Source organism: Chanodichthys erythropterus, chromosome 12, assembly GCF_024489055.1.
Source record: "Chanodichthys erythropterus isolate Z2021 chromosome 12, ASM2448905v1, whole genome shotgun sequence".
NCBI lineage: Eukaryota > Metazoa > Chordata > Actinopteri > Cypriniformes > Xenocyprididae > Chanodichthys > Chanodichthys erythropterus.
Window position 1 is genome coordinate 44,658,337 of NC_090232.1, and position 19,006 is coordinate 44,677,342.

Consider the following 19,006-nt stretch of genomic DNA (forward strand, 5'->3'; position numbering starts at 1 on the left):
TTCAAGGCCCCGATATGATCACTGTGAAGTTCTTGTTCGTTCCTTGCTTAGATGTAAAAAGAAGTTTGAAATACCTTTATAGTGAACATACGTGTATACTGCTGCCGAGAGTCATTTATAATCAAACTATCATATTATTTCTTACTATAGTTTGAATGAATCCCTTTATTTGCATGACACATTGTCATTATAGTACAGAATGGCTATTTCGGCATTATCATGAACATTGTATAAGAATTCATTTCATTTGTCATCGAACAGAAGAGAGGCTCATGGGAGCTCGCATAAACATCACATCCTTTTGATTTTCCTGGCAAAAACGTCCCGAGTCATTACATGAAAAATACTTACAAAATGAATTACTTCTCATGTTTAACCACTATAAGACACAGCAGCAAAACCATGAAGCACTGACCGAGATGAAGCTGTTCTCGACGGGTACTCGAGCACTGAACAGCCGCTGACAGCCTTTGCCCAAATTTGAGACATTTTTACACAAACAGAGTTTATTAAATATGCAAAACAATCGTAATTATTTACAAGATCACAGTTGGATTTCATTGCCAATCCAGTGCTTATCCAGTGTACTAAGCAGTATGTAAGTATGCTATTCCAAATTACAGTAAGGGATAAAAAGGCTACATTAAGAATAGTATACTATGCTTACTATTATATGACAGACATAGTAAAACTAGTATGCTAATTTGAATTTAGCCATACTGTGTACTACCTACTGCTTTTTATAAATGGGTTTCATATACTGTTTTTTCAGAAAACAGTAGGGCATATACAGTATCTAGTGTGCAGCATGCAGTAAGCAGGATGTTAGTTTTCCATTTCATTCCAAAGGGGAGGAAATGACATCACACATTATGACCCTTTGTTATAGAATTAATTTGTTTGTTTGTGAATGTATTTGTTGGTTTTATTTATTTGTTCATTTATTTATTTGCTTATCAATTTATTCATTCATTTATTTGTCTTTATTGATTAATTTATATATTTTTATTAATTTATTACGTTTTCTTTTTATTTTTTAGTCTCTTTGTCAAGCTCTTACTGTTTTATATGAACAGTCCTGTTGTAAACATACTTAATTGAGCTTAATCTCAAGTGTTTCAATGATTTATTCCTCTTAATGAGCGTCTCACCTCTCCTAAAACATCATGCAGTGAATAAATGAACACATTAAACATGTTTATTATCATCCACACACATTTCTAGTAATAATGATAAACCGTTTGTCGTCCGAACCTCTTTACAGACCCTCTGTCATGCTGTTTACAGTGGGCCGCCCAACATATCTACCCCTCTTTCAGCCTGAAACCCTTTGACTGTTGTTTTGTTCTGTCCTCTGGGTCCATGCGATGTTGATGGTTGCCCTGTGTTGGTTTCTGTCTGTCTTTGTGTGTGCGGGGTTTGTTGCTGCAGTGGGCGCACTCAGCTCTCTCTGCTCCCCTGATTCGCCCGGCAGGTTTCACAGGAGTATTTCCTGGGCAGGTAGATATATAACTGCTGTGTGTGTGTATGTGGCCTCCAGCACGTACACGAACACACATCGTGCCGCTCTAGAGTGATTCTGTAGCTTCCTCTCTTTATTAACACTCAACAGTTCAGAACAAACCAACTAATCAAAGATGAGCTCAACCAATCGCCAAACAGCCCAAGATCCCATATTCCTGATTCAGGATGTTTTTATTTTTTTTAATTTTTTTTTTAGTCCTCTTCTCCTTATCTTGGAGCTCTTTTCACTTTCCTCTGCTCTTTTTCTTTCATCCATGAATTTGACCTGAAAGGCATCTTTCTCTTTTAAAGCTGCCCAGTTTCTGTCATCTGGTAATGTATTCCCTTTATGTGTGTGATTTGAATTTGACCCACATAAAAGGATTCCTGTTAGAGCTGGACCATGTAGATAGAAGGGTTATGTTTCCGCCGTTTTGTATAGATGGAGAATATAGTTGTAAGTAACTGACATTTCACTTGACTGTGACCATTTTTTATTCAACATCATTATTTTAGATGAAAAAATGATCATGACTGTATAAAAAAAAAGTGTATTTTTCAGATTGTCACCTGCTGCAATCAACTTTTAGCTTTTAGTTTGCCAAATTCATTTATAAAGTATGATAATGTTCATGTATCATTATTATTATTACTATTATTGTAGCAATAAATACATTTATTTATTTGCATCAATAAAACAATATATAGTAATAAACTGCAATATTTGCCTTCATATTACGGCTGTCAGTCAATTAAACATTTTAATTGAGTTAGCGTACATTGCAATTAATTGAATTCAACTCAATGCATTTGTATTTAAAGAATCTTGAAGGCTAATCAGGGCTCAACACTAAGGATTTTTTCTACTGGCCCAGTCGAGCCAGTGGTTCAAACTTTTACTTGCCCCGCCAAAGTTTTCACTTGCCCCACAACAAAAAAATTAATAAAGTAAAAGACAAGAAAATGGGCCTATAAAATAAGCATATTTATTGTTTTCATTGTCTTTGTTACAGTTAACCTCAATAAATCGGGTTATGACACCAAAAGCTACTAGATTAACTTATTTTTTAAATATCGTTAGACAAATAAACAGTAAGTAATAAAATAGTAACAAATAATCAAATTATGAGTAATAGCACAAATAAATACAACAGAACAAATGTATAAATAAAATAAATGGTGCTTTTCAATTTTTTCATATAGGTTTAAACAGGAGATTTTCAGGTACAGAAATTGTAATCTAATGTATAACTATATTACTATAGAATAGATTAAGCTTTATTAAAGTTAATCAGTCAAGAACAGTTACAGATGCATAAAAATGTTTTTAATGTTGAAAATATACAAAACGTTAAATACTGTTATTTGAAATTATTAAAAAAAATGAAGACACTTTAAACCTGAAATTAAACCCACCAGTAGGTGGCAGCAAGTCCCTGTTAATAAGCCAATCATTGAGATTCAACCGATTCATTCAAACGGCTGATTCACTCAGGAAGTGTTGCTCAAAGACGCAAAATTTCAATTCTGTGTATTTTGGAACTATTTTCGTTGGCTAAATACGGCGAAACAGGCGATTTGGTTTCTTAAATGTAAGTCACTTGATATTAAGTTCTTGTTCATTTAACTGTACGCTGAATAAAATCAATATCACATTTGTAATCATGCTAATATTTGGAGAAAAACTGAGTTCTGTGTGTAATATTTGATAGCTATATTAAATTATATAAATATGAAATGTATACAGGGGCATGCCCCTTATCTTTAATTGTGGGGCATTCTAAAGGCATTTTAATAGACTAAATCACGCAGTGAAATCATGCGCTCTAAATATGTACGCGCACTAGTCTGACCTACTAAACTACGTCACGTAGTGTATGCGTGCACTCAATGGGTCTTTTTTGTTTGGTTTTTGTAAAGCGAGGGACATACTCGATAATATCAGATCGTTAAATGAACAATTACGATATCATAGACGATATATCGCACACCCTACAGCACTGGCCCGATCGGGCAAGTGACCGCTCCGTCTACTGTCCTGAGCGTCGTTCACACTGGCTCCGGGCCCTCAGGCAGTCTTTATTGTCGAGCCCTGCTAATAAAAAGAGATTATTTAAAGTAATTTTGGAACAAATATGTAAATAAAATCTATATTAAATATTCTCAATGTGTTGAAAATGTTTTTATCTACAGTACATCACCCAGCCATACTATTACTAGTCGGATTAAGTAATGTTTTTATTTTAAAGATAAGCATATTATTGGACAAGCATTTAGAGTAGATACGCCAATAAGTGCAACATGTCATTATTATTTTGGATCATTTTCAGAAAGAGAGAGAGTGCTTAAAGGGTTAGTTCACCCAAAAATTATGTCATTAATGACTCACCCTCATGTCGTGCCACACCCATAAGACATTCGTTCATCTTCTGAACACAAATGAAGATGTTTTTAATGAAATCTGAGTTTTTTTATTTATTTATTTATTTATTTATTTTTTATCACCCATAGAAAGCAAAGAAATTACTGTCATTCAAGGTCCAGAAAGGTATTAAAGATGTTAAAAATATCATTAACATAGTCCATGTGGTTCAACTTTAATGTTATGAAGCGACAAGAGTACTTTTTGTGTGCAAAACAAAACAAAAATAACTACTTTATTTAACAATTTAGACCTTGAATGACGGTAATTTAGTTGCTTTCTATGGGTGATTAAAAAAAGATTTCATCAAAAATATCTTAATTTGTGTTCTGAAGATGAACGAAGGTCTTATGGGTTTGGAAAGACATGAGGGTGAGTAATAAATGACAGAAATTAGATTTTTGGGTGAACTAACCCTTTAAAGTTTTAGTGTTTCATTAGCATACAGATGACATACTTCAAGTCCCATTTCACTTTCATTGGGTGTCTGAAATCAGCATGTTTGGTAAAGCCTTTCAGTGTCAAAACACATACTGAACCTGCTTTATCTGTTCGATCAGCTTGTGTGTGTTTGTGATCGGAGTGTCTTTGTGCGGGTTTGATCTTCAGGTGGCTGTGCATGTATTAGTGACTTTAGGAGAGTTTCTAGACTAATCGCAGACATCGTAGATGCTCCTCTGCTCGTGGATGTAATACAGTTTGTTGTGATGACATCTCGTTTATTGAGCACATGCTGCCGTCCCACAGATTCTGTCGTGTTGGAGGAAGGTGGGCGGAGCAGAGCGGCCATATCACCAGCTGAGTCAAAGGAGGTGGAAGAGTTTGAGGCCATACCTTCTGAACCCATCTTCATGAGCGCCACTGAGACACCAGCTGGCATGCTGAGCAGGGTGAGAGATCAAAACATCATAATTTAATCATTTTTACATGTATAATGCAATACAATGCAATGCAATACATTATTATTAAAGTATGATTGTTATTATTTTTTATTATTATTAATTTATAAATACTATATTAATGATAATTCTTCTTCTTCTTCTTCTTCTTCTTATTGTAATAATCATACCTTTACATAAAATAAAAATCACAATATTAATATATTAATTTCTTGTCTATTCTCTCAAGTCTTCCTCAACGTCTAGTCAGGATGATAAGTCGACACTAGAGGAAGTGAGCGAGGGTGGTATCCCCATCGACCAGCCGCCGCTGACCCTCTCCAGCCCTGGACCACATGACCCTGACCTCACCTTCTCTCATACAACAACCCTCAATAAGTCGAGCTCCTCTCCGGAGCTTCAGACACTTCCTGAGGCTTTCATGAAAGCTACAGCCCAGAGTGCCGCAGGTGGAGATGTGCTCTGCACATCCAAGATCCAGACGGTCCAGGCCCCAGCAGAGAGAGAGGCCACAGGGGAGAGCTTTGGATCCCCCGGCCCATCCAGCTCCAGCAATAGCGTCTCTGTCTCATCATCTTCCACCTCCAGGATGAGGCTGGAGTTTCCCACGGCCCAGCCAGGACACCTGTCTCCCACCGGGCACAGACCCCGCGGGCACACCATTTCAGTATCCGCACCCTCGTCCCGCAGGGAGAGGAAGATGGACAGAGACTCGTACCACAACAGAGGAGGTCCATCCAATGCAGAGAAGAGCTCAGGACTCAGTCCCAGGTAACATCAAATCATTGTTCCAAAATCCTATGACTTTCTGCCTTCCACAATTTTTCAAGCCACAGTTTTCAAGTTTCAAAAAGAATGTGCAAGCATCTTAAATGTAATATAAAAGTTAGGGACTTATGTTACATCAATACTATTATCAGTTATATATATATATATACACTGCCATTCTAAAGTTTAGGGTCAGTCAGATTTAAAAAATAAAGAAAGAAAGAAAGAAAGAAAGAAAGAAAATAAATTAATAATTTTATTCACCAAGGATGCATTTAATTGATCAAAAGTGACCGTAAATACATTTATAATGTTACAAAAGATTTATTTTTTTTTTAAACGCTGCTCTTTTAAACTTTGTTCATCGAAGAATCCTGAAAAAAAATGTATTATGGTTTCCTCAAAAATATGAAGCAGCACAACTTTGATAAAAATCAGAAATGTTTCCTGAGCATCAAATCATCATATTAGAATGATTTCTGAAGGATCATGTGACACTGAATACTGGAGTAATGATGCTGAAAATTCAGCTTTGATCACAGGAAAAAAATACATATTAAAATATATTCAAATAGAAAACACTTATTTAAAATTGTAATAATATTTCATAATATTACTGTTTTTACTGTATTTTTGATCAAATAACTGCAGCCTTGGTGAACAGAAGAGACTTTCTTTCAAAAACATAAAAAAAAAAAAGTCAGTATAGGATATTTAATTGTACATTTCCTCTTTTTTACATTTAGATTATTTTTTGCCATCAATTTTTGACATTCAAGTTTAGACAAAATGGTTTAATGTTTAGAATATTTATTTCATTTTAATAAATTTGATCATTTAATTTTTTTTTTTTTAATTTTTTTATCAGTTATCAATGAAAATAATTTAAAGAGAGTTGTTGCGAGAAGTAGCATTGTCTGATTAACAAAGATTTTTGAAATTGCACCATGGGAAAGTTACATAATGAAGGCAGTAAATAGGCTATTTTCAGCCTAAAGTGCATCTACCCCTTTAAACCACAGGACAGTTTTTTTTTTTTTTTCATTAGATAAGCCTCATTAATAACACAGTAATACATACTATGAGAACCATATGCTCTTAGCCAACCTTCAACACTCATTATTTGTTACTCACACATTATAAAAGCCCTAGAACTGTGGTTGTGCACAGGAGATGAAGTGTTTAGCGGTTGCCGTTGCATCCTGGTCTTTTGTAAACATGTTTTTTTTTTTGGTTGTGTCTCATTTTTAGCATATGTTTTACATTAAGATGTGCATTACATATACTTGCACTAAATGCAGTGACGGTTTGTATAAAAATGTGAGGAAAAGCCTCTTGCACAATGGTGTGTTGGTCTCTGTTTAAAAAAAATGCACCACAATTCAAAGCTATCGACAATCCATGACAGCGAACATTGCTCAGTTGTGTAATGGATGCCGTAAGTGTCGTCTTGATTATGTTCAGCAAACTTTAACACAATGTCGTTTGATCTCACCTCGCTGTGTGCTACAATTTCCAAGAAAAGCAAAGCATCATGTTGAGAGTAATGATATGGCTAGAAAGCTTCATTCTTTTTCATTACTGTCATCATCCGTCGCCACTGTTGACATTAAATCATCCTGCCTTCTTCGCTCGCTCTGATCATTTTGTGAAGTAAGGTGCTTTTAGAGTTGAACACTTTTAAATTGTTACCTTTTAGAATTAGAATTACTTGAAAATGACTACCATCCATCTTTGTGAAGTTCAGTGCTGCAAGAGTCGGAGATCGATAGGCTTGCTGTCCTATTTCTAGACAGGCAACCAGGAAACCTAGTGAGTTTCCCGTAAACACTTTTTCTTCCATCATGGGGCCATATCGGTCTCGTTTGATGGGTTTCGTTCAGACTGTAAGAGCTGTTGTCTTCCTTTTTCTTAAGGCACTTTACAGTGCCTTTCAAACTTTTGTGAACGGATTGTAAGATGTTTGATGTAAAACATCTGTTTGGACACAGCCACAATTACTTCCTAATAAGGACTGAAGGTCCCCTTCACTCAAAATACACTTCCTGTATGGATCATGATACTCTTAAGAGGCCTAAACGAGTAGTTTCTTCACTGGAACAAGGAGTTATGAACATCCTTCTTTCTTCCATGCAACTACAACTAAACATAAACGATAATTATTCAAACATTATTTAACAGAAATGTAACAATTTTACAATTAATGGAACAATTGGTGATAAATCAAACATAACTGGTTCTCTCTCAATTAAAAATTTTAATCTAATTTAATCAATCTAATTAATCTTAAATGAATCTCACATCAAATTCAGCTGAGAAATTACTCCCAAACAATAATTTAAAGCCATTATTGTGTTAAATGAGAAAAGCATAAAATAAACATTATAAAAAGTAGCTTTAGAAAGAAATATTTTATTTGGTTCAATATAGAATTAATTACACAAACTTTTAGGCTTCAACGGCCATGATTTTTATCAGAAGCTGCATCTGAATCGGTTTTTAGATATATTTACAGACCAGACTTGTTTGGTTACTAATATTCTTCAAAAGATCTTCTTTTATGTTCTGGAAAAGAAATAGTCATACAGGACTTTGAAGAACAGGACTTTCCCTAAAATTTTCAGTTTTAGGGGAACATTCTCAAAATATGAATTTTTTTATTTTTTATGAAATGATACTCTAAATAAGAAACGAAAACTGCCAGCAGGTGGTGCTAAATGTCTAAATGAGTGAGTAATTGAGTCATTCATTAATTTGATTCGTTCAAATGGCTGATTCATTCAGAAATGAAGTCTCTTTATGAATGGGTCGTTGAATCATTGGTTCACCTGATTGATTCGCTCAGAACGCGGGTTCATTCAGAAACGAAACACAGCTGTGTGTTGCTCGGAGATGCACAACAGTTGTTCTGCTCTGACTAATATTTTTGTTCGCAAAAATAAACAATATTATGTCTAAAATAAAACACTATTAAGTTGTTTAACTTTCGTATAAAATCAATATCACATTTGCATTTGTGCTATTCTGAACAAAAACAGCACTCATGTGATATTGCACTTGTTACTCGTGTGATAGTGCTTAACTGCATCATGGATATCCTGGTAGCACTTGATTTTACAGTCCTGTTCCTCATGTACTTACTATGTACTTATAATAGTAATTGCAATAACTGGTAATAACTAGGTACTAACCCTGAACCTTCCCCTAAATCTAACCTTAACCAATGTAGTTACCTTATATTACCCAGTACATGTAAGTGCACATACTGTAAAATAAAGTGCAACCGATTTCATAAATATTGTTTCATAAATATAACACAAAAACTCATACAGGGGCATTTTTGCCTCCATATCTTGAATATCTTGAATTTTCTTCACGCAGTGAGTTGACCTGCTTCATGTTCGTCACCATCAGCTGTATGAAATGTAAGATGACCTACATGGGTCTAGGGCTGGTGGTGCGGTAAATCATTTTATTTGCATTAACGCGTTAAATGTTATTTTATATATAGTTTTGAGGTGAGTTCAGTGCTTCTGTGGTTGGTTGGTTACACATCCTATTCATGTCTTTCCATATTGTTAGCAGTGCAGCATGTTTTCCGTTTGATAGTGTCAAAGCAAGGTTTATTTTATTTGCGGGTTTTATCCTAATTTGCGAAGTTATGCTGGGCCGTATTTAATGGGTCTCATGAGGTGCAGAGAGCGTTCCAGGACACTTCTCCTGCTCTGACCTCACACTCCGTGATCGAGTGGAGTCAAACGCTTATCCTCTCCAAACTTTTTCACCTTTATCTTTGATCTTGTTCCCGTGTGATGAGGTAAGTTGTGTGTAGGCAGATGAAAGCTGTGCAGGACTTTAAAGGTATTAAGTTTAGCGTGTGCTTATGTTGGAGAGGAGGTTCAGTAGATGGGCGCTGTACAGCAGTCTGACCATTGGTCCTCTTCTTTCTGTCTGCAGCTTCGTCTTCCTGCAGCTCTATCACTCTCCGTTCTTTGGCAATGAAGCCAACAAACCCCTCCTGCTGCCCAAAACTCAGGTCAGGTGACAGTTTCTTTTACATCTTTTATAATTGGACGAATCTCATGAAAGCATCAAGGTTATATTTCAGGGAAATGTGATATTTTATTTTGCACATTTTTAGGACCTATGTATAATAAAATTTGTAAAATTGTATATTATATTGTCTGATCATCCGTCCGTCCGTCCGTCTATCGATTTATTGCACATTATGACAAATTTTAGCACAAATAAAATTGAAAACATTGAAAATCTTGACAGGAAAATTTTATTAATTTTTTATCATTATTATTATTATTTATTGAATTAGTCATGAGAATTACATTTTTAAAGGAAAAATAAGATCATCATGAAGACGATAATAAAATAAAACAATTTCCATAAAAATTATTTTCCAAAGTATAATTATAGGCTGAAATATGAGACATTTCTTTGGGGAAATCACCCAAACCCTTTTCTATTATTATTGACTTGATTGCTGCAGAGCTTCATATTAATGTAGTGTGGTCTGGCGTTCACAGCTGATAGATCGTGCCGTTAAAGTCTTGGATCAGATGCCTCCGTATGACACTCACAAGATCGGTGTGGTGTTTGTGGGAGCCGGCCAGGTAGAGTCATCTTTCTTTTTCCGATTTGCGGTTTGAGATTGGTTTGTAGGAAGTCTGTATGATTAATGGTTGTTTATTCTCAGGCAAATAATGAAGTGTCGATACTGTCCAACGAGTACGGCTCCAACCGCTACGCACAGTTCCTCACGGGCCTGGGAAAACTGATCCACCTGAAGGACTGCGACCCAGATCAGATCTTCCTGGGCGGACTGGATCAGTACGGAGACGACGGCGAATTCACCTACTGCTGGCATGATGACATCATGCAAGGTGAGAGTGTTACATCATCACATTATTTATTATTTTTAATATCAGTAGAAGTACTACTAATAGTAAGAAATAGACAAAAGGAATTATTATTATTATTACTCAACAATAATAATAGTTTTTTTGTTATTATATTACTATATATTATATTATTGAATGTTAAAATAATTTTCTTAATTTCTTACTACTACTACTAGTAAGTTATATTATTATTAATAAGAATAATAGTCATTATATAATAAGAATAATAATTTATTACTAATAATATTTTTCTTATTAAAATAATTCTAAGATTATTAAGATTAAGATTATTAAGATTAAGATTAAGATTATTATTATTATTATTATTATTAATTCTAATGACCAATTATTTAATATTGTTTCCTACTACTAACAACAGTAGCGGTAGTAGTAGTAATAATAATAATAATAATAATAATAATAATTATTATTATTATTATCGTTATTATTATTATTATTATTATGATCAATTTAATATTACTTATTACTAAGTGTAATAACAGTAGTAGTAGTAGTAGTAGTAGTAGTAGTTGTCATTATAATTAATAAATATTATGTCTATAACAATAATAATTTACTATTGCAATTTTTAATAAAATAAAAAGATACATTATTATTATTATTATTATTATTAACTACTAACAACAGTAGTAGTAGTAGTAGTAATAATAATAATAATAATAATTATTATTATTATTATTATTATTATTATTATTATCAATTATTGAATAGTATTTCTCATTACTAAGTGTAATAACAGTAGTAGTAGTAGTAGTAGTAGTTGTCATTATAATTAATAAATATTATGTCTATAACAATAATAATTTACTACTGCAATTTTTAATAAAATAAAAAGATAAATTATTATTATTATTATTATTATTATTAACTACTAACAACAGTAGTAGTAGTAGTAGTAGTAGTAGTAGTAATAATAATAATAATAATAATAATAATAATTATTATTATTATCAATTTTTAATAGTATTTCTTATTACTAAGTGTAACAGTAGTAGTAGTAGTAATTATAATAAATATTTATTATGTCTATAACAATAATTTACTACAGCAATTTTTAATAAAACAGTAAGACTATGTATTATTATTATTATTATTATTATTATTATTAACTACTAACAACAGTAGTAGTAGTAGTAGTAGTAGTAGTAGTAGTAGTAGTAATTAAAAATAATATACATTAATAATAATAATATATATTAATAAAAATGAGTCATTATATAATAATATCATTTCTAACCATCCATTTATTTAATATTATTTCTAAAATAATAGTAGTTGTAGTAGTAATTAATAATAATAATAATTATTAATAAAAATGAGTCATTATATAATATTATTATTATTATTATTATTATTATTATTATTATTATTATTATCATTTCTAACCATCAATTTATTTAATATTATTTCTAAAATAATAGTAGTTGTAATTATAATTAATAATAATTGTTATTATAATTAGTATTTATAATTATTAATAAGAATAATAGTTATATTATTATTATTATTATTATTATTATTATTAATAATATTATTTGAAAGGTCTTAGAAATAAGTACTTATCATTTGTATTCTTATTTACTATTAATAACTATTAATTTCTGTTATTATTATGATTAATACTATTATTATTGAAAACTAAAATTTTGGGGGGTTTTATTAAAAAACCCAACACTACAGGCAAACCTCTCAAGATCTCAAGTAGAGGAAATAGACTTGATCTACTTGAGTCACTGTTGATTTTGAGTGTTATTATTGAGTATGTTGAGCTCATTATCGCGTCTGAGGACATTTAAGTGTTCATAAAGAGTGCGCCGAGCACGAGGTGAAAGCCGCAGCGTCTGACTAATGCGGAGGTTTTGTTCCCTCTGCAGCGATTTTCCATATAGCCACTCTCATGCCGAACCGAGAGAGCGACAAGGGCTGCTGCAATAAGAAACGCCACATCGGAAACGACTTTGTGGTGGTGGTTTACAATGACTCCGGGGAGGAGTACAAACTGGGCACCATCAAGGTGTGTGAGAGAGCCTGTTTACATTTCATTTCTGGTTTCTTTCTGAACCATTTATAAAATACCACATTTTGTGTATTGATGTTGATAGGGCCAGTTCAACTTTGTGGAGGTGCTTATAAAGCCACTGGACTATGAGAGCAACCTGGTCACACTGCAGTGCCGGAAAGGTGATGCAACTGATGAAATGACCCACTTTCATTCAGATATTTGTATTTTTTTGTGTTATAGAACAGCAGAAGAGACTGTATGTGTGTGTGTTAACCCTGTGTCTCCTCATTCTCTCTCAGATCTGGAGGGTTTGGTCGACACCAGTGTGGCAAAGATCGTGTCTGACCGCAACCTTCCGCTGCTCGTGAGACAGATGGCGCTGCACGCCAATGTGAGACTCCTCGGCTTCCTTTCATAATGTTTTACCATCTTTTGTTTCTTTTTCTTATTTCACGAGTCTTTTTTACGTTTTTGTGTTCTATTGTGTGCTGCTTTTTCTTTGTTGTTCTGTGTAAACATAGATGGATTTCTTTGACCTCTGAAACATTGCGTTTTTTGTTTTCCCTCCTCAACAAAACCTTTCTGTGTCTGTCTGTAAGAACATTTTAACTAGAAAATTGGTCAAATTACATAAGCAAAAAACGGTATTCATCATGTTTGCTAGTTTTATTTTTACTTTCACTCAAGTATGTGTTTGGCTAGATACTTGGGACTTTTTTTTAGTAACATGTTGACTCAGTATCCACACTATACCTTCAGTATAATTTTCATTTTACACCCCTGGTTTTGAGTGGTTGCTAGGGTGTTGCTATGAAAAAACAAATCAGAGTGGTATATAAAAGGGCTGGGTATTGACACAAATTTCCAGATTTGATCTTATTTAGATTCACAAGCTTTTTTTTTTTTATTTGATTCTGATTCAGTTTGATTCAATATTGATTCCTTTGGATATATGTCAGATACAGTGCATGGCAAATTTTCTCAAAAGAAAATATCTCAACTAAAGTGGTAAAATTTGCTACATTACTATAATATTAAAGGTTATTATTAACTGATTTGTATACAAACACTTAAATTACACACATTTTTTTTTTTTTTTATTTAATAGTGATAATATTAACTTTATATTTACATAATTATGTTTCCACTTCTATTCTTTTTTTGAAATATAAACATAGTGGCTACCATAAAAACTTGACAGATTTATTAATACATTAAATACTGAAAAATTATATATATATATATATATATATATACACGTCACATTAAAGAGCGCCAAACGGTATTTATCATTTGAATTGAGGGTATGCACGTGACGTCACCGTCAACCCTTATGACTGCGGTCACGCCCACTGAGTAGCAAAAAGACTGAGCGGCAGCATTGGTTTTCAGCGTGAATGTTGTGAACACAAAACACATTCAAAACAGGAAAGAGCTTTGTGATTGACTGTACAAATAGCTTTGACAGAAAACCTGAGGTATATATTTAAAGACTGCCGAAAGCAACAGAAAAAAAGAAGCAAATGGATCACTGAAATTCACAGAAAAGGCTGGACTCCAACAGAGAAACATGGATTTGCAGTTATCATTTTGTCAAATTATTGGATTTTGAGGTAAAATCATACCCTATATATTGTATTGTTATAAGATGGGAAATATTTAGTAGATGATTTGTCAACACAATATATATTTTGCATAATTGGGTGCTTTTAAATAACACTGACAAAAACTATACTATAAAACTATATAAGTTTTAGGGCTGGACGAAATGACGAAATATATAACATTGATATAAGTGATCACTCCGTTTTAGACCTACCTATATAGTATTTATATAAAGTGTTCACAGGCAGATTTGCTTTGTGTTTCCCCGGCGTCAAATCAGGCACATATAAATGTCAGGAAACACGATTCCTGGCTGCACGTCAATATCCATGGATTAGGTTTATTAGGACAGTAAGGAACACTTTCGAGACCAACCTTTTGAGTAATCGTTTGTTTTACTCGTGTTTTCGCAGTTTCCTCTATTAAATCCAGTCATGCAGCAGGTTCTTTTGCCACTCAGTCCAGCTGAGGGAGCGCGTTCCGGCGGGAAAATGACGTCTATGCATACCCTCTATTATGCAAAACCACGGGCAGAATTTGAAATCTGAGACTTTGTTTCAAATCAAAATTAAGAAAGCGCTAAGTTAATTGAAATTTATTGGATGGGAGGCGCGTTACAATGTCCTGTTCATTCATGCCGTTCCACACCCATAAGACCTTCGTTCATCTTCAGAACACAAATTATGATATTTTATTTGAAATCCGATGGCTCCGTGAGGCCTCCATAGGGAGCAATGACATTTCCTCTCTCAAGATCCATTAATATACTAAAATCAGTTCATGTGAGTACAGTGGTTCAATATTAATATTATAAAGCGACGAGAATATTTTTGGTGCACCAGAAAAAAACTAAATAACGACTTATTTAGTGATGACCGATTTCAAAACACTGATTCATTTGTGCTCCGATGCTTCCTGAAACAGTGAATCGAATCATGATTCAGATCGCGTGTCAAACCGCCAAACTGCTGAAATCACGTGACTTTGGCGCTCCGAACAATTGATTCGACACGCTGATTCATTTGTGCTCTGATGCTTCCTGAAGCAGTGTTTTGAAATCGGTCATCACTAAATAAGTCTTTTTGTTTTTTTTGGCGCACCAAAAATATTCTTGTCGCTTTATAATATTAATATTGAACCACTGTACTCACATGAACTGATTTTAGTATATTATTGGATCTTGAGAGAGGAAATGTCATTGCTCCCTATGGAGGCCTCACGGAGCCATCGGATTTCAAATAAAATATCCTAATTTGTGTTCTGAAGATTAACAAAGGTCTTACGGGTGTGGAACGGCATGAGGGTGAGTAATAAATGACAGAATTTTCATTTTTGGGTGAACTAACCCTTTAAGCACTCGATATTTTTTACTCAGTCCTAGTATTTAATGCATAAATGTTATATTTAGCTTTTTTTGTTAGGTGCAAATTGTCATAATTTAAGGTACAATTTATGTATGTGGTGCAAATGATGCAGAGCGAGTGCAGTGATGTTTTTTTGAAAACCACTAACAAAGATGGAAAACCATTGGTTGCACACAGCTCACAGACTGTGTGGCAAGAATGAGTGCTGTTTTCTTGGAGAGTGGAGCTCACAACTCTTCCCACCTGCTGTGATAAGTGGAGACTGTGTAATAAGGCTGTTCGGTGACTCACACACCCACGCTTTCCTCTGAGACCCTACAAATCACTCCAGGAAAGCGCAGCCCACTGTTTCTGCCTCCAATTAGCACAAAATGGCCGGCCGGCAGGTCAGGGGAAGATTAACGCAAAACTCGGGTTTCACTCGGGACGGACGACTATTTGTGGGGCGGATCAATAGCTTTTTGTTGCCATGGTTACCATGGAAATTTAAGAGCCTTTAGTAAACAGAATTAGTACTTTTGTAAACCTGAAACACCTTTCAATATAAATTCCTCAATTCAACTAAGTATATTCCAGTATACACTGCTCACTTGTGACGAGTTGAAATTACTGTATCGAGAATGAACAATTACATTATAACCTTTTACCGAGTCATTTATCTGCTCTTTTGTCTCGGAAAGATGGCGTCGCTGGTGCACCAGTGCAGGGCGAACCCATCGGACGCGTACGCTTCAAAATGGCTAGCAAGATTGAGACACATCAAGAGGATCAGGACCCGGGTGAGAGTGCTCTAATACGTATATAATTGCATTGTATTGCATATACAATACACAGTATATGTATTGTGGGAATGCTTTCTCTTCATATATGTGATATGTGTGTGTTCTCCATCAATAGGCTCAGGAGGAAATTCAGTCACGCCCCACTCATGGAATCTCTCTGACTCAGAGCCACGCCCCCTTGCAGAATAAACCCGCCCACCAGCCCTCCGGTTCTGCTTCGAACCCAGACGTCGGCCAGAGGAAGAGGCTTGTGTCGACCGTCGATGATTTCACGGACTTTGTTTAGTGAGAGGCCCATGATGTGTTTTTAACCGAGATAAAAAGACGCTGTGTTCCCATCAGTCCAGGCGAATGAACCCTTTCCTGAAGGCGGAGGGCAGGGTGGTTTGGTGTTAATAAGATTTCATCACCTTTACAACAACCCATCGTGCCACCGGGAAGTAAGAGATTCGTTCAGCTGGAATGCAGCCTCGCTCAACGCTGTGACTGTATGAATGACTGTGACTGTCTGCTGAAAGATGGATGTAAAGACACGCACTGGCATTACCGCATGCCATTTTAAGCAGTACACCAAAATTGCACACGCACACGGTTAACACGCTTTCCTGCAGTCTCCATTTTCATCCACATATTTGTTTCTCTAGAGCAAACTCGTGCTCGCACACTCAATCTCTTATTTTCCTCTGAATATATGAAATGTTTATGATAATAACCGTCCACACAGCAGTGCCAACATAACCCGCATAAACTACACAGCGAGCCTTTACGAAGTCCACAGTACAGCTTAAAAGAAAACATGGAAGCACTTTACAATAACGTTCTGTCGTTATTATATTGGATATTATGAACAATTCTTAAAGCATTTAATGTTAATTTATAAATGCACTGTTCACTGTAAACTCATGTGACTTCGTAATGCAGCATTGAATGTTACAAACGCTTTACTATTTAAAAACAAACATACATTAAGTGCTGTAAAAGGATTATTCATGTTAACTAATGTATAGAACTTTATTGTAAAGTGTTACCAAAGACATTTATCAATCCATTGTGCTTAAAGTTGACTGTGACTGAACTACATATTTTAATTGCTGTTTGCTTGTTTTCTGTCATTTTCTTTGTGTGTGTGATGGTTAATTCCAATCTGAGTTTCTAAAAGAACAACAGATCCGCAGCACAACGCTAAAGCAGTAAACCACATCAGACGTGTGTGCATGTGTGCACTTTGCTACCTAATAAACTTTGAAATGTGCAAAAAATGCTTCTGCTGTTCAGAGTCTGCTTTTACTCGTTTTAAAGGTGCCCTAGAACTTTTTTTTAAAAGATGTAATATAAGTCTAAGGTGTCCCCTGAATGTGTCTGTGAAGTTTCAGCTCAAAATACCCCATAGATTTTTTTTAATTAATTTTTTTAACTGCCTATTTTGGAGCATCATTAGAAATGAGCCGATTCAGGGTGTGTGGCCCTTTAAATCTCGTGCTCCACGCCCCAAGAGCTCGCGCTTGCCTTGAACACTTTGTAAAGATCCATTTTGAGGGTTACATTAGCTGTGTGAACTCTAGACATGTTGCATGACAAACAACATAAACAATGAGTTTGATAGTGCTCTGTGGCTAACGGCTAATGCTACACTGTTGGAGAGATTTCTAAAGAATGAAGTTGTGTTTATGAATTATACAGACTGCAAGTGTTTAAAAAATGGAAATAGCGACGGCTCTTGTCTCCGTGAATACAGTAAGAAATGATGGTAACTTTAACCACATTTAACAGTACATTAGCAACATGCTAATGAAACATTCAGAAAGACAGTTTACAAATATCACTAAAAATATCATGTAATCATGGATCATATCAGTTATTTTTGCTCCGTCTGCCATTTTTCGCTGTTGTTCTTGCTTGCTTAACGTCTGGATCTGTGCACAGCTGAATCATCAGACTAGGTAATACTGGCTGCCCTTGTCTAATGCCTTTCATAATGTTGGGAACATGGGCTGGTATATGCAAATATTGGGGGCGTACACCCCGACTGTTACAGTGAGTCTCAAACACCGTTGTTTCCTCCTTCGTATGTCATTTGCATGTACTGAACTCTTGTTATTTAACTATGCCGAGGTAAATTCAGTTTTTGAATCTAGGGCACCTTTAAAATGTTGCTTTAGTCTGTATAGATACCAGTGTATGAAATATTGATTTACTCATTTTTATTTATAGCACCTTTTTAGAACTCAAGGTTGCTTTATAATGGAGCAAATACATCAAGGAAAGAAATATGAATGGCCTACATATATGGGGGAAAAACTCAAATGTACATTATGTAACCTTTTTTTTTTTGTTCAAAATTAACAAAATATATCAATCCCTCTGGGTCCAGTTGTTCAAAAAGTTTAATCTGGATCAGAATGATTTGGATTTGGAAATCGCATGTTTTGCTATCCAGGATCAGGTAATCCATTTTACTTTGGATTGGATCCAAAATTGTATCGGATCACCCTGATCAAGATGCACACTTTTTCAGATTACCAAATCTGGGGGGCGTTTCCCATACAGCGACGTAACTCGCTGCTGAACATAGTGTCGCAAACCTGTCGTTCAACCACGTTGGCGAAATAACTTCTTTAAATGAATCCGCTTGAGACCGAATTAATGCTAGATTTTTTGCTATAGATAACGGACATGGCTTTAGAAGACTAATTATCATTTTCCAGATGAAATCAAATGCTTGTTCTG

General features: G+C 34.7%; 1 protein-coding gene across 8 annotated transcripts in view; it reads left to right on the forward strand.

Annotated features, from left to right (window-relative positions):
* Nucleotides 1-17,581, forward strand: part of tsc2 (TSC complex subunit 2) — a 63,840-nt gene extending 46,259 nt beyond the window's left edge. For 5 of the 8 annotated variants that reach the window (XM_067405136.1, XM_067405141.1, XM_067405140.1 and 2 more), the window contains 10 exons: nucleotides 4,673-4,815; nucleotides 5,054-5,595; nucleotides 9,550-9,628; nucleotides 10,131-10,217; nucleotides 10,301-10,487; nucleotides 12,401-12,540; nucleotides 12,629-12,707; nucleotides 12,828-12,919; nucleotides 16,178-16,276; nucleotides 16,395-17,579. In XM_067405136.1, the coding sequence (XP_067261237.1) occupies nucleotides 4,673-4,815; nucleotides 5,054-5,595; nucleotides 9,550-9,628; nucleotides 10,131-10,217; nucleotides 10,301-10,487; nucleotides 12,401-12,540; nucleotides 12,629-12,707; nucleotides 12,828-12,919; nucleotides 16,178-16,276; nucleotides 16,395-16,565 (1,619 nt within the window). In that variant the 3' untranslated portion in view covers nucleotides 16,566-17,579. Of the gene's footprint in view, nucleotides 1-1,431; nucleotides 1,501-4,672; nucleotides 4,816-5,053; nucleotides 5,596-9,549; nucleotides 9,629-10,130; nucleotides 10,218-10,300; nucleotides 10,488-12,400; nucleotides 12,541-12,628; nucleotides 12,708-12,827; nucleotides 12,920-16,177; nucleotides 16,277-16,394 lie in introns of all 8 variants that reach the window. The other 3 variants (XM_067405137.1, XM_067405139.1, XM_067405144.1) reach the window with 2 other exon arrangements.
* The last annotated feature ends 1,425 nt before the right edge of the window (nucleotides 17,582-19,006 follow it).